Source organism: Acomys russatus, chromosome 2 (genome assembly GCF_903995435.1).
Source record: "Acomys russatus chromosome 2, mAcoRus1.1, whole genome shotgun sequence".
Taxonomy (NCBI): Eukaryota; Metazoa; Chordata; class Mammalia; order Rodentia; family Muridae; genus Acomys; species Acomys russatus.
The window spans coordinates 92,435,263-92,451,600 of NC_067138.1; the positions used below are offsets into that span (position 1 = coordinate 92,435,263).

At 41.2% G+C, this 16,338-nt stretch overlaps 1 protein-coding gene across 1 annotated transcript in view; it reads left to right on the top strand.

The window, feature by feature from the left end:
- Positions 1-16,338, top strand: part of Adamtsl1 (ADAMTS like 1) — a 915,031-nt gene that overhangs the window by 705,376 nt on the left and 193,317 nt on the right. Inside the window, exons 9-10 of the mRNA XM_051163985.1 lie at positions 6,401-6,512; positions 11,451-11,589. Of these exons, the coding sequence (XP_051019942.1) occupies positions 6,401-6,512; positions 11,451-11,589 (251 nt within the window). The remainder of the gene's footprint in view (positions 1-6,400; positions 6,513-11,450; positions 11,590-16,338) is intronic.

Sequence of the window (16,338 nt, forward strand, 5' to 3'; positions counted from 1 at the left end):
CACTCCCAATGGAGGCCCTATGGGGGATTAAATGAGCCTGTATAACAGTGGATATAATCAAACTACTTCCTTCCTATACTTTTGAAATGCTTTAACTACCAGTCAACCACGCTCTGTACAATACCAGAAAGTATCTTCTCTGAAGATGGTCACAGGCTGAGCAGTTTACAACTTGTGGTCCAGTAACAATTTGGCAGGTACGACCAAAAAAAGACACAATGTGAAAGTGGACTGTCCATGACATCTGCCAATGTGTGAACCACTGGGGGCAACTAACTGGGTCATAGACCTTTCTTTCCTCCTGTGCCCTCTGGCCTATTCTGGAGCAGCAGTCATGGAAAATGGTAATCGCCTTTCCTGATAGCAGAATCCACCTTTCCTCAGAACCTCTGATTTGCTCTAATTTTGAAAGTACTCACCATGTGATTGGATGTGTTCTGGGTTTGCCCTTCTAAATACATCATGCAGGAATCCAGATTAGATGAAGAGAAACCTGTTGCGCACTGAGCTATGAGTACAGTGGGAACACACAGGCAGAGAGGAGAGAGCAGGCATGTGCAGGGCTGAAAAACCTGACTCAGAGTTCATGCACTGGTCTGTGGAGAACCATCATCTCCAGTGGAGGACAGCTTACAAAATGTGAAAGTTTAGAGGTGGAAGAACCTGTAAGAAAAGTAGCATTGCTCTTGTTACAGCCTGTGACTATTGGGAAAAGTTAGAACTAGTCAATTCCTTTCTCCCTTGACGACTGAGCTGAAATGTTTCAGTCTAGGCTACTCTTCCTTGTTGCTTAACAGAATCTAGGTATATACTAGAATAAACCTCTCCAACTGGCTACCCCATGTTCAAGGGGGGGAGGAAGAATAATTATTCTGAGCCAGGAGACTTTGAGAGGAAGAGCAAAGTCAACTGAAGGAGAGCAAAGCAATGATTCCATAGTGACTCAAGTGGCTCATCTTCCCACTCAACCTGGACACACAGTGGTTCCTTCCCCACTCAAGTATCCCATGTTTGCAAACACTCTCAGGATGTGTTATGAGCTATTTTGAGGATGTTACGTGTCTCGTTGGGCTTCATACACTGTTAGACAGCAGGCCTTGAGGTGGGAGCAGTCCTTCACTCCTGCTGCTGATCATGGCCCTGTGCTAGTCTGCCCTTCCCATTTCTGTCTCTACTCCAGTCCTTTACATCCCTGCCCTCCTTCTCCTGAGGGTAGTCTCCCTAGTCTCAGCTGTTCTTCCACTTAGCATTTCCTTCTGGGATCAACTTTGAGCCATTTCATTCCTTGGTGCATGCCCAGAAAGACATCTAGTCTACTGCCAGAACCATGGCAGCATTGGCTAGCACCATATTCCATGCCACCTTGAGGCCAAAGTGTGCACCTTTCATACTGAGGGCTACAATTTTCAGAGTGCTTGAAAATTCTGCAAGGTGTAGAAAAGCAAAAGCTGAATGCCAATAAATTTAAGTATTTAATCTAGAATTCCCAAACACTAAAGTTGTCAAGTATTCATGACAGTGGATAGACGGAGTCCAGCTTTACTCCACTGATAAGTAGCAATTCTTACAAGCCCATTCTGCTCTGCTAGCCTGCCTATGGAGACCGGGTTTTGGTTTTTTTTAAATATCATTTATTATTATTATTTGTATTTGTGTGTGTGTGTTCACATGTGCCATAGCACATGTGTGGAGGTCGAAGGCAACTTCCAAAAGCCTGCCCTTCCACCTTGGGTTCCAGAGATCAAATCAGACAGCCAGGCTTGTCTAGCAGTGTTTTTATCTTCATAGCCATCTTGTCGGTACAAGAGGAATGCTCTGGAGGAGGGTGAAGAGCAGTCTTAGATGGAGTTTGGTTTTAATGTCCTGCCTTATTTCATGAAATATATCATTTGGTGAGGGGATAAACAGTGTCTCTAGAATAATTGTCAAGTGTATTTAAAATATAATAGAGATCCAAGGACTTTATTACTAATAAAAGCTTATTCCAAAAGTACTTTAGAGGACCCATGATTCATATATAATTCATTCATTCACTGATACATTGATTTATTTAACAACTGTTTGCAAATAATGGAGATGATGCCAAAGAAAGAATGCTGATTAGGAGGATCATGAGACAACAGATGATGGAAAGGGACAGTGAAAAGACAGTGGTTCCCAGCCACCTGATGCTGTAAAGACTGCTTATCATTGAAAGCTCAAACAAGAGCATTTAAAAAAATTTTTTTGTCACGCACTTGGGGAAGCAGTATTCTGCCAGTTGCCAAAATGGCCTTAAATTTAATATGGTATCCCAAGACACTGAAGAAGCAAGAAGTACCTGAGTTTTATTTCATTTTCTCCTTGTCCTAAGACGTAAATTGACGTATTATTCTCATGGTCTCCAAGCTCTCCCAAGTCACGAGGGAGACAGAATGCCCCAAGAGCCCTGCAGTTGAGTCAGGTCACACTGCATGTCCTGGTCAGTAGCAGCTCACCCAGGGTTCACTTTTGGGCACTCACAGTAGCAGCTTTGCTACTGCATGGTGGGTGAGGGGATACCTGACTGCCAGCAACAGCGCCTCCATATCTGGGTCAGAGATTCTGGCATCCGTGAGGAAAAGACATTTAGGTGGGTAACACAGAAAAGCTCACAAGAGAGGGTGCTTTCAGGGTTATTCATGTGGGAACTGCTGTAACTTGATGCTGTCTTAGTGTGTTTATGGTCTCTTTTTTGCTCCCTGGGCTGGACACAGACTCAGAGATCAACCGTCTGCCCTCTGCACATGCGCAGTGCCTCCCTCCAACTCCATCTTTACGGAGCTGTCAACTATGAGCCTCCCCATTCATTTGCAGTGTGAGAAGTCCTTAAACTCAATTATAAACGCTGAGTTGGTGCAATTATAGGAAGAAGAGCTTGGTCCAGAACACTTCTTTTATTCTTATTAGCATTAGGAGGTCAAAATTACATATGCCAGATGTGCTCAGCTCCCTGCACGAACATTCTAAGGTGTCAAGCTGAAGCTTTTCCAATACGCTTGAGGACTAGCACATGACGTTTGAGGATTTAGAGCTTGTGGGACTGCAGAGTTAACGATAACAATGACCGAGCAGTCCAGCATGAAGAAAACCAGACCATACAACTATGGCTGGCCTAGCTCCATGAGCAACTGTTAGACCACCAAAGACACACATCATGGCAGCCTCATCTTCACCATAAGCACTTGTCTCCACTTCAAAATGAAAATTGAAGGAGAAATTATGATGGGAATGTGTGTATGGAAAAAAAAAAGGTTAATTTACATTTCCTCATGGCTCCACTGTGGATGCTGGTGGTAACATAGAAAAGAATAACAGCTTTAGAGATACACAGACCTGAACTCAAATTCTACATCGCTTTTAGCTTTGCAGCTTGAACAAACCACTGAGCTTCTCAGAATCATTTTTTTCTCATTGTAGCTTAAATGTGGAAAAAAATCACAGTCATAAGAGTAAATCTAATAGAAGTAAGATTTACCTCAGCCTTGGTAGGAAGGTGGTAAGTGCTGGCCACTTCTGTCACCGTTAAACAGAGAACATGGCAACAGAGAACGGGGAAGCAGAAACGTTACACATGTGGACAGAACCAAGCAAGGCTATGAGCCAAGTGGTCTCCATTCTCATGATTAGCTTGATTCCTTTGAAGAGGCTCCTTTTCATTTCTGATCTCTTCAGCTGTAAGTTCTCAGCCTCAGAGCCTTAGCTCATTCTTTAGGATCTCCACGAGACTCACACAGGACCACACAGCTGCAGCTGCCGTGCCTCCTTCCTTCACCACGGCGTCTGCAGTTCTCCCTCTCAACACCAAAATATCCTCTTATCATCCATTCCCTCCCTCCCAGGCTGTGAAGAGTTTTATTGGTAGCTTCCAAGGAGCCTTATTAAAGGACTGGCTCCAGTTTTTTTTTTCTCCTTTTACCAAATCTGAAGGCAACTGGACACTATGTAGATATCCCAGGGCAAGGCCTCCTCTTTAACCATAACTAGTTATGATCCTCCAGTCCCCATTGTGTGCCCAGCTCTCCAGAAAAAAAAACTAGCAAAATAAGTGATGGGTAAGGTGCTGGTTGTCATGGATCCCCTACCCTGCCATAACTGCATCTTACTGCTGCTCTACTAAAGGCAGAAGAATAAGAGAGCTCTGGGTGAGTTGTAACTGTGCATCTTTGAACTGTACCCACAGTGTCAACAGTCTTGGTGGTACTGCTTTCAGAGCCACAGATGCCCTTGTGACTCCAGTTGGGTTAGAGTTGGTGGAAACACATCATATACTTTATATACCAGAAAAGGCCATAAAGGTCCATTCATCAGGGTCCCGGTGTCCATGTAAGACCATCTGCAGGTCTCCTTGTGGAGCTCCTGTGCCCTCCAGGTTCTTTTATTCCCTAACTCTTCCCTAAGACTCCCTGAGCCTTGCCCAAATTTGGCTCTGAGTCTCAGCATCTGCTTCAATCCCCCACTGAGTGGAGTCTTTCAGAGGACCTCAATGCCAGGGTACCTTCCGGTTTCTTCTCTTCAACCACTTCTGGTGTCTATTCTATTTGCCCTTCTGAATAAAAATTGAGCATCCTCCCTAGGGTCCTCCTTGTTATTTAGCTTCTTTACGTGTGGGGATTATAGTGTAGTTATCCTGTATTATGTGGCTAATATCCACTTATAAGTGAGATTATACCATGTCTGTCATTTTGGGTCTGGGTTATATCACTCAGGATGCTCTTTTCTAGTTCCATCTATTTGCCTGAATTTTTCAAGATTTCCCTTGTTTTTTAATACCTGAGTAGAATTCCATTGTGTGAATGTACCACAATCTCTTTATCTATTCTTTGGTAGAGGGACATCTAGGTTGTTTCCAGATTCTGGCTATTATGAATAAAGCTGTTAGAAACATAGTTGAGCAAATGTCCTTGTTGTGTGATGGAGCATTTTAGGGTATATGCCCAGGGTATCGCTGGGTCCTGAGGTAGCACTCTTCCCAGTCTTTCTGGGAAAGCACTAGAATGATTCCTAAAGTGGCTATACAAGTTTGCACTCCCACCAGCAATGGAGGAGTGTTCCCCTTTCTCCACATCCTCGCCAGGCAAAATAGCTAAGACCTAAACCTATTCTTTCTGTCCTGTGCCCTGGATATTTAGGCTACCTACTGAGATGGGCAGCAGGGAAATAGGGCTGTCTTTGAAATATCTGAAGGGCAGTTCCATCAGTTTACCCTAAATAAAGGGCAGCAGTTGGGACATTAGGGAGACTCAGAAACCCTTGACATGTGATTCAACTGGACTCTGATATTTTTCTAATTGTCACAGTATAAAGCTGGAGTAAGAAGTAATTCTGTCATTGTTCCAAGAATCTCTCTTAATATAACAAATAGTTAAAGCCTGGCCCAGCAGTGTAAATATTGATTGTCACATTATTCAGTCCTCATGAAATTCATTGTTCATGTTAGATATTTTTTTCTTCTCTTGTAGTTTAAGTATGTTTGCTCAACCTTGTAATTTTAGGAACCATTAAAAATTTACTGTCTCATATTTCCTCTTTTAAAAACAAGTTTTAATTTCTATAAGCACCAGTTTTATTTGAAAGTAGTTGCTTTTATAACTTGGTGTCTTGACATGTAGCATTCTGGAATATCTGCATTAGAATTGCCTAGATCTCTGGGCTTGGGCCCAAGAATTTGCACTTAAGTAACTTCCAACTGGTGACTTAGCACATCCAGGTACATAAATCACTACACTGATGGGAAGACCCATGTATATCCCTAAATGGGAAAAAACAGCTTAATTCTTGACATGTTTTTCTTTCGCAACTACAGATAATATCCTCTTTTTTTTTCTGTAGAGTATAATATTTGTGATTTCTTTAAAATAAATTGTCTATTTCTATTTTTGTTTTTTTCTTGTTGTTGAGACTGGGTCTCTCTACATAGCCCTGACTCTCCAAGAACTCAATATATAGACCAGGCTAGCCTTGAACTCACAGAGATCCTCTTGCCTCTGCCCCCCGAGTGCTGGGATTGAAGGTGTACACCACCACGCCTGACTATATTGTCTATTTCTGAACCTACATTTAAAAGGCCACATGATTCTATAGTTTATACCACAGAGGGTGGAAATAAGGTTGAGAAAGGGAACTGTGGTAGAGTCACAAATGGAGATTTCAACATACTTCCAAGTCATCAGCCCTGTGGAAGTAAGGATGATATAAAAAAAATCCCGTGAGGACCATACTCTGGCACATAATGGAGGGAGGGGCAGTGCCTTCCCACCTGAGTCCTATGCAGGCCCTCACAAAGCCGAGATGTCCATAAGCTATGGACCAAGGTTACCAAAGACACAGAAGGCACCCTTCTTCCCATCATACTTGCAACGTCCCTGTTTTGTTCCTGCAGATCCATGACTCGGGGCCTGCAGACAGCACAGTCCAGTTCATCTTCTACCAGCCTATCATCCACCGATGGAGGGAAACGGACTTCTTTCCTTGCTCAGCAACCTGTGGAGGAGGTAACAGTACTCACTTACCCTAGCTAGCCCAGTTGTCTGTGAGGAAAAAGCCAGAGGTTTTAAGAGGGGAGCCACTTGAGCATGAAAGAACCTAATTCCTGTGGCTCCCCCGGAGGTGCCCAGGATGGGGGAGGGGGATCTTTTCCTTTGTGGACTCTCATAGCAAACGCCTCTTTCCTTGGCTTCATGGAAAGAGGGGACTAGTAATATCATATCCAACAGCAGCTTTGCCCTGCTGTGCTTGCTTGCTTTCACCTAAGCCTAGACTGGTCTGACGGAAGTGATGTCACCCCCCCCCCCCCGGGGTAAATGAAGATGTTTGTCAGGCTTGCTCTATTAGAGAAAGTTTACTACCAGAAAACAATTCACTTCATTGTTGGCTTAAACTAGGTTCTTTTTTGTCTACACCATCACCAAACAGTGAAAGACATACATTTACTTCATATATTCTTGATAGGGTGTCTCTACTGAAAAGTCACAAAGTGAAATCCTGTCCCTATCCTGTCACATCCATGTCACACACAGAGTCTTGTGTTACTAGAAAAGGTTTTCTTCCTATATTCTGTTGTTTGTAATTATAATGGATATGCCATAATTTCTTTGATTTTTAAAAATAATTTAGTCATTTCTTCGTAGGTGGTCACTTGGTTCTTTTAAATGTTTGTCTATTAAATGTAGTAAACAACATAACGTCTAAATGTTTTTATCCTTTCACAGTTTCCCTTCGGATGAATACTTAGCTGTATGGTTACTAAATAAGGGAGTTTGGGGATTTTTGTAGATGCATGTATTACCAAAATCCTTCCAGAAAATAAGTGTGTGAATATTTTAGATTGCCAACATTTGTGGGTTATCTTTGTTTTCTATCTTAATAAGTCTAAAATTATATATATGTTCCTTTGAAAACTGACATCTGACAAATCCTTTCTCTAGTTTCAAGGAAACTGGTTGATTGACTATCTTTTAATAGTTCACCCACAGTGAATTACTCACAATAGTTAAAATTATAGCACCTCAGAATTGGGGCAAATGATTGTCCATCATTTTTTAAAACAGTAAGACTGTATGACAGAATTCATCAATAGCTATGTCATCTCTATAGAATATGAACAAAACAATAGATATGGCTCTAAGAGCCACATTTTTAGGATTTCTACTGCTGTGATAAAACACCACAACCAAAAAGAACTTGAGGAGGAAAGGGTTTTATTGTTTTAATTGAAAATCCCAGATCATTCTATTTTACCAATAAAGATTCAAGGGCCAGATTCTGTAGTGAAAAACCTGCTAGCTCAGAGAAACAGAGAAAGCACCCAGTTGACTTTCCTACTCAGCTCCTGTCCCAATGGAAAAGGCCCAAATGGCTCACTAGCTCAGCTGACAGCCCAGGAAGAAAAGGCCAAAAAACCAAAGACCAAAACTCTGCTAGCTCAAAGCCTAAAAAGCCAAAGACCAAGAAGCTGAGGAGCTCAAGAGCTAAAGAGCTCAAGCTAAAATCCCAACACCCCAAGAGCTAAACTGCCACTCTACTTCTCTATGCTGTCTTAAATACGCCTCAACTCAAAGTCCCTCCTACTCTTAATCCCTGTCAGCTGGTTTCTTACTCTGCCTCTGGACCTAGGGCTAACTTTATTAAATACTGTGTAGAGATAGCTCTTGGATTAAAGGTGTGTGTTAGGGCTCAACCACTTCAAACCAAAGACATGTTTTTACAGTTCACAATCTCAGGGATCACACTGGAATCAAAGGCAGAGTTTTACAGTTCACAGTTTCAGGGATCACATTGGGAATGAAACAGGTTTTTACAGTTCCCAGTCTAAAGGATCACATTGGGATCAAATACCCTGCAACAGTCTCTCACCAAAAAAAGTTAGGGCAGAAACTCAAGCCAGGAACCTAGATGTGGAAACAGGAGCCAAGATATGAGTAGAAGCATCACTTCCTGCCTTGTCCCCATGGCTTGCCCAGCCTGCTTTCTTATACCTCCCAGGACTACTTGTCCAGGGTGGCACCACCCACAGGGCATTCGGCCATCCCACATCTATCATTAATCAAGAAAGTGCCTCCACAGAATTTCCTACAGGCAAATCTGATGGGTGCATTTTCTCACTTGAGGTTCTGTCTTCTTAACTGACCCCAACTTATGTCAAGCTAGGGGAAAAAAAAAACCAAATCAGCAAAGATTTTAATTTAAAAAATTATGAGACAAACTGCCATCAAATATATTTGCATTTCAGTACAGTAGTATTTCTATAGTTGACCTACCTGACCCGAATAGAAAGATTATTTTAAAAAAACAAAAGCAAAAAAAAAAAAAAAAAAAAAAAAAAAACACACACAAAACAAAAAACAAAAATCAACCCTGCCAGGCTGAGGAGATGGCTCAGCAAAGAGTTTTCCATGAAAGCAAGAAAACCAGAGTTCAGATGCACAAAATCTAGCTAAATACTGGGTCAATGTGGCTGCCAGCCTGTAATCCCAGCTTCAAAAGGCAGAGTTGGGGGAGTTTCCAGAGCAAACTAGCTGTCTAGCCTGGACACTATCAGCAAGCTCTGGGGATGATTGAGGAGCCTTGTGAAGGATGATGATGGAGGAGCAATTGATGGTGGTTCCAGGTATCAGTACTGCACACACACACACACACAGAGAGAGAGAGAGAGAGAGAGAGAGAGAGCGAGAGAGAGAGAGAGACCCTAAAGAAAAGAAAAAGGAAAAGCTCCCAATTAAAATGTTTCATGAGAATAAATTTCTATATATCTATGAATTAGTCACACAGAAATACAGAAAACAAACTTAAAGGAAAGGTCATTTAATGTAATATTTTTTCCTTTTTAAATGTAAACCATACTTTTCATAAAGCAGCAATGCAATTGTATGCACTCTATATCATTTTCACACTGAATTGCTATGACGGTATAATTTCAGTAACCTTGACAATGGCTTACTATTAAACAAAGCAATTAGTGCTACATTCATGTATTTCCAGCTACTTCGGATCTCATTTTACTCTCATGTAAGAGTAGAGCTACCCACGATTTTCCAGTGTCAAGCCTATGTCCATCGGAAAGCTTAATGCAAAGCGGCCTGGGACATGTGAGGGGTGTGTGGAGTCTTCCTTACTGTCCACCGAGCAGTCTAAAAACACTGAGAAATAAGCCTTGGCTCTCACGTGTGCTCCTGCTGGCAGATTCAGTTGGCTGGCCACTGTGTCGGCTGTAAAGAATGCCCTTCATGAACTCCTTGGGAAGCCTCGGAGGACAGTGCCATCCGACCACGTTGGTGCTGCACTCTCACCCCATGTCTTTACCTCATGGTGTGTACGAGCTCTGAAGCACCGGGTTTCGGTTAAGGAATGATAGCTTTGCAAACACCACACTCTCAGCCTACTATTCGGTTGTTTCTTCCAATGTTTTACCACCTGGTAAATTCTGCCCCTGAGTAGAAACTGTTCTCTGCAAAACTCCCAAGTATTTGGTTTATAAAATTGGCTGCTTTGAAGGGCGATGGAGATGAAAAGTAAAAGTATGTTGACTTCTCTAAAGCATCATTTGGCTACTTGGCTTTTCTATAAAGCTAAGATGGATGTGTGCTCCTGCCCACTGCTTTTTGCCTCTCTCTGTGCTTTTCATCTTCCCAGTAGAGTTTTTAAAGGTTTTTTTTTTTAGGTTTTTAAATGAACAATTAACTTTTTGTGGGTGGTCCGAGAACATAGCCTCAAGCCAGGAAATCTGGCATCAAAAGCTTTCCTTCTGACTTCCTAAAGCCTTTGCAAGTCCCTCATTGATTTCAATCTTGTTTCCGAATACATATTTAGCAATAACTCAACTACCTGCCAGGAAGACTAGTGGGGGTGGGGTGGGGTCTGGGATAGAATGATACAGACTTCTAAAGTTCTTGATGTGTACTTATTTTTACTCCAAGGGTCTAAGTGTTGATCACCATTTTCCATAACATCACAAAACAGGTGAGAAAGATCAAACACATTATAAATAAAATTAAATATGACATGGCAATTTTTTTAGAGATTTATCAAAACAGTGGAAAAGGAAGTCTACAAAATATGAGCCAGATACTTAATTTGAGGAGGAATGGCAAAATATTTTGGAGAAAGTAAAATTTAAGTAGTAGGAAGGAGGACTTGGAAAGACTTTCCATTTTGATTTTTATATATTCATTTTTGTTGTGTCTGATTTTGTTGTTTTAATTCTGTAAGAAACTTGGATTCGGGATAGCTGTTATGGGGACTTTAACTGTCCATTTACTCAACTGAGCTCACTCAGGTTGAATTTAGGCAGTCCAGGAGTACCTGGTGCAGGTGAGACTTGATTCATAAATCTCCATTGTTCAAAGAGGAAACATTGAGACTTATTTTTGTTTTTATTTATTCATTTATTGCTTACTTTATTAATAAGTTGAGAGTTTGTTCTTCCTGGAGGCTCCAGAGTTGCAGCAGCAATTTGGCATCCTTGTATAACAAGTTTGGTGTTTTGCCTGCACATATGTCTATGTGAGGGTGTCAGATCTTGGTGTCACAAACAGTTGTAATCTGTCATATAGTTGCTGGGGATTGAACCTGGGTCCTCGGGAACAAAAGCCAGTGCTCTTGACCACTGAGCCATCTCTCCAGACCTTCTGTTATATTTTTATATTACATAAAATAAACAATATTTCTTACCACAGTTTTATAATCTCATTATGTTCTTGTATAACTCAAACCCTGTAGTATAATCAAATAATTAAAATGAGTGATTACTTGAGAAAGGCGTAACATTTGAGTCCTACACCATTAATGAGACTTCCAATTATATATTTGTTTTCCCTTGGAAACGACTTAGGCATTGGGAGTATTTTCCATTAACGGGGGATGGCTCAGAGTCATACAGAAGTACATTGTGCTGACATGTGCTTTAAGCAGCCTGGTTGGTCTGATGCTTACAGGTTACCAGCTGACATCGGCTGAGTGCTATGACCTCAGGAGTAGCCGTGTGGTCGCCGACCAGTACTGCCATTACTACCCAGAGAACGTGAAGCCCAAACCCAAGCTTCAGGAGTGCAACTTGGACCCTTGTCCAGCCAGGTCAGTCCAGTTTACCAGCTTTATTTATTTATTTTTTAATCAGAGATATAAATCAGGTTCCCAATTAGCCTCTTAGATGAAAGCGAACATCTAACTTAAAAATAAACGACCCGTTCCTGTCCCGCCTACCCATGAGCTATATGTTAGTGGTACGCAAGCTCCTTGCTCTGGATGCTGTGTGATACCACCTCAGGATCTATGGACTCTCTGTAAAGTGTTCTTCACAATGAAGGCCTCTCTTTCTCCTTTGATCATTTTCACAGCCTGACATCTTGTTTCTATCCTTGACAAAGTCCCGTCCAATGAACATCTTGGTATCTTCACCAGTGTAATGGCTTAATGTCTCACCATTCTGCCCACTCTTTCCCCTGTCTCTGATCAGGGATGTGGTCACGGAAGTCTGCTTGTCAGGACGATAGCAGATCTATTATTCTACCATAATCAATCCACACAATTAATTAGGGTTGTAACCAGCCTCAAGACAGTTTTGCTACCTTCGAACAGACTCGGCCTTTGCTAACTAGAAGCCAGGGCTTATTTCCAAGTCAAATTTTCTTGAGGATCTTTTTAATTAGAAGGTCTAAAGATATTTAAACCTTTAACACCTTCACACACTGGTGTTTGTTTTGGAGAAACCATAATTGGCCCCCCGATTATTTGGAAGATCAGGAATCAGGCAGACTAATGAAATGTCTAGATGATGAGTAATAGAGGTGTGCAGGTGGAGGATGTGCTCGTGGGTGGTGCCTCTGCTTAGCTGCACACACTGGCGAGGGATTCTTGGTAGTTGCAGCTTACTCATCTACAACTTACTAGAGAGCATCTAAGAAAATCTTTCTCTGCAAAGCAATCATCAGTCACAAATACTAATGGCCAAAACACCCCTTCTTATTTACAAAGGATATCTACGTTATATTTTAAATCATAGTTTGCTAATTATGTATGCATTAAAGAAAGTTCTGAAGAGTTAGGCTGTTATAGCGGTGGCTTAGGTGGAGAATATGCCATCTGGATATTGGGAGTGATGCAAGTTTTTTGTTTTCTATTGTTGACATTTTAAAGTATGTATGCCTGTGCTCTTTTTACCTTATATCATGAATTCTAAACTACACACGTGATTTGAACTTGCTATTAATAATTACTGTTTAGAAATCATAGGCATACTTCATAAAAGCAAACTCATCAAAAAAAAAACCCTAAAAGAATAGGTATCTTATAGCTTCAAATTCTAGCTTACTTTGTGTTTACATCAGAGTATTGGATACTGAAAGTTGGGTGTAATCTAGAACTAAATAAGATGTTAAATATTTGCTTGGTTTTGCTTTAGGAATGTTGAATACGTAAAGTATTTTTAACTATGATAAGTGTAACCAATTCCATTGAACCTTATTTTTAAATTATTCTATTTATACATTTTTATCCACACCTATAATGGGAAAAAGCATATTTATCACCAGTTTAGATGAGTATTCATTATTTTCAACTTAGTCTCAGAGAGACTTAAAGCCTTACAAATGTGTGTCTGTGCAGGTTTCTATGTGTGTTTCTAGGAGAGATAGAGTCATTTCCTACTGTTCCATTAAGCTTTTCCTTACCTGGGGAAAAAAAGCTTTCATGGAGAAGTGGCCATGGAAGAGGGTTTGAAATGAAAGCACTGTTGTTAACAGTTTGAAAAAAATGTTTGTAATGAGAAAAATTTAGCCTTTGTTTCAGTCTCTGATTTTTACCCACTCTTCTCTGTGGGAGTAACATTTTTGGCCCATTTCTTATTATCCAAAGACCAAAAAAAAGTTACATTGAAAGAAAGCTGCCTGTTCAGTCTATGCCCTGTGTTATTTTAAACTATCTAATATAGCAAACGCATATATGTTGGGACAGCTGGCTATTAAAAAAGAAAGAAAAAGAAAAGAGAAATTGTAAGTTAATATCAGAAAAGTAGTTTTTATTGGAGATCTAATTAGACAAAGCTGTAAAAATTAAGACAGCAGTAGGAGATGCTTGAGGGAAGCTGCCTGTGGTGGGGGTGGGGATGTGAGTCTACAGCTCAGCTTAATGTGTCCCCAACTTCCTGTGGACTTCATGGAGCTACTTCCTGTTCACTTCTTCTAAATTCCAAGGGAAAATGGGAAGGGGCGGGCTCAAAGCAGACAGGAGAGATGTTCTAAGATGAGGCTCTCTCATTGGACAATGGAGTCAAACCACTGAGCAACTGATTTCTAAGGACTTCAGATTTAAGTCAAAAGGAGTACAATGACTTTAAAACAATACCTTTGGGGAAAAAAATACCTTTGTATCCAAAACTAGCATGTAGGTAGCAGAGCTCGCAGCATAAACGTGAATCCCTGGCATCCAAATACGAAGCTATGCATGGCCACACATGACTGTAACCCCAGACAAGCATGGTGGGGCCCCAGCCTAGCTCCAGGATTCAGTTAGACACTCTGCCTTAAAGGACTAAGGTATGGTGTAATAGAGCAGAACACCCAATGTGGTGCTTTGACTTTCCCTTCTATAACAGCACATGGACAAACACACACACACACACACACACACACACACACACACACAAACCACACACAATATTCAGTAATGGCACTAAATAATTGTTCAACTTTTAGCTAATAAACCCTAAGCCTCAATTTTTCCCCTCAGGAATGCCCCTACTCCTTACCATTTGTGCAACTGTAGGAGTCCTATCTTCTTGTCAGTTTGCTTTCCCACCTCCTCTTTTGCTTTTTCCCCCCTTCCCTTCTTTCCTGTTCTTACATTCTTCATAACATCACATCAGCCAGCTGCCATGGCTACAGATGATGCTGAGCAGACAGTTAACATCTGGCCTATTCTCTTCAAAGAATTTCTATGCTTTTATCACTTTCTCTGCTTCTAAATGTTAATTTTTTAAATGTTGATAAGTTAAAAAGCTATAATGAAAATAATGAAACTCATGAATGCTCCCCAGTGACCAAGAGAAGCATTGTTATTAGATTCATTGATTCTTTTTGGTCTTGTCAAGTGTTCATAACCCAGATGGGATTCGGCTTCACAGAGCTGACACCTGGTGTTCAGGGATTCCTCGTCCTTTCTTTCCTCTTCTTACAGCCAGCCTCAACACCCACGCCATGCAGCAACTTGATTTGCTGCGGAGGCAAAACTTCAGATAATTGCCCTGTCTGCCTGATGGTAAAACTTAGCTGGCTGCCCAGCTATTCCTCTCACCAGAGCTTGGTTGGTCTCTGTTCATGTCACTTATGCAGCCATTTTTATGAAGTGATAAAATATTTTGTTTCTTTGCCAGAAGTGGCCCCCAAAAGGGAGACAACACTTAAGACTAAGGAAAAGGGAAAAGTGGTATAAAGATTTAATGGGTCTTTGCTAAACGTAGTACTGTTTTTTCATTGGCAACTCAGAGCCATTATGTCACAGGGTGATCATGTGTTCTTACACACTCTGCTGTAGGTACCCTGATAGTCCAAGTTGGCCATTCCTAGAAGTGCAGAGACACGCTTAGGTCTCTGCTTTGTGCTTCCAACTGTTATGAGCCTTCTCCATGCAGCAGACACCCAGCATCTAATCATGTGTCAAACCTATCCTGAGTCTGCCTTGCTATAACTGTCACTTACACCAGAGGAAGCTTTGCTGAAATTGATATAGCAGTTTATGCCACTTTTGTCTCCTTGGTGGAAGGTCACATTTATTAAGTGGCCAGAGAACCAGAATGCATTGTGTATTCTCAGAGCAGTTTGAAACATAAAACATGCAACCTTTGGCTGTTGAAGACCTCAAGAAGGTGCTATGAAAAGATAAGAGAGCCACCTTCACAGACTGACTTGGCACAGCCCTTTGATTTTTCCCTCCAAGACAGTAATGAAGTAGAATTGTGAGGGTTAGAAAGGTGCAAAACGCCCCTCCTCGTTATGCTATCATGGTCACCTTCACTAGTAAACAAACAAAACTATAACTAAATTCTACCCCCTCTTGGGAAGTTAGAGCAACAATAGTCAGCAGATGCCCAAACTTGAATGCCCCAAGTGGCAGTTCTAGTGAGTCAAGTGGTATTTGGAGTTAGTTGATTGTTTTGTATTTTGGGTTTTGTTTTTCCAACTCTATTTTCTTTTGACCAAAAAAAAAATCTAAATTATCACTGGTTGGGGACCAAATTGTGGAAAAGAGGTCTTAGATTTGAATCCTAGTGTAAGTGTAAAGAAATACTCTATGTCTGGAAAGACAGTGCACGTGGGAGGCATATAAAGAACTGGATTTCCATGCTTACTAGGAGACCAACAGTAGAGCCTGGTGGAAGAAATGAGAGCTTGGGAATGACACGGCTTGGCTTGAGGCTACAGAGCTGCCACCTACGAGCTGAACAGCCTTTGGCAAATTAATTACTCTCACTAAGCCTCAGATTTTCATCCTGTAAAGTGACAATAATAACAGTGCTTACCTCATAAAGTTGTCACGAGGGATAAATGCTACCATACATTCGCAGAGCTTAGTGGAGAGCCTGACACACAATAAGCACTCAATAAACATTAGTTAGTACAGCTATGATGGAGATCGTGGCTGTGCTAATAGTATTGATGGGACCTTGAAAGACCGCTCTCTACACATTGGGGGTTTTTATATCCATAAAAGATGGAATTCTAGAATTCTGAGTCCAGAAAGTGGTTCTCTATAGGTTGTTCTAACAACAGGAAACAATCCATAGGAAAACATCATCTTAAGCGTAAATCACATTTTTTGAGATTGTAA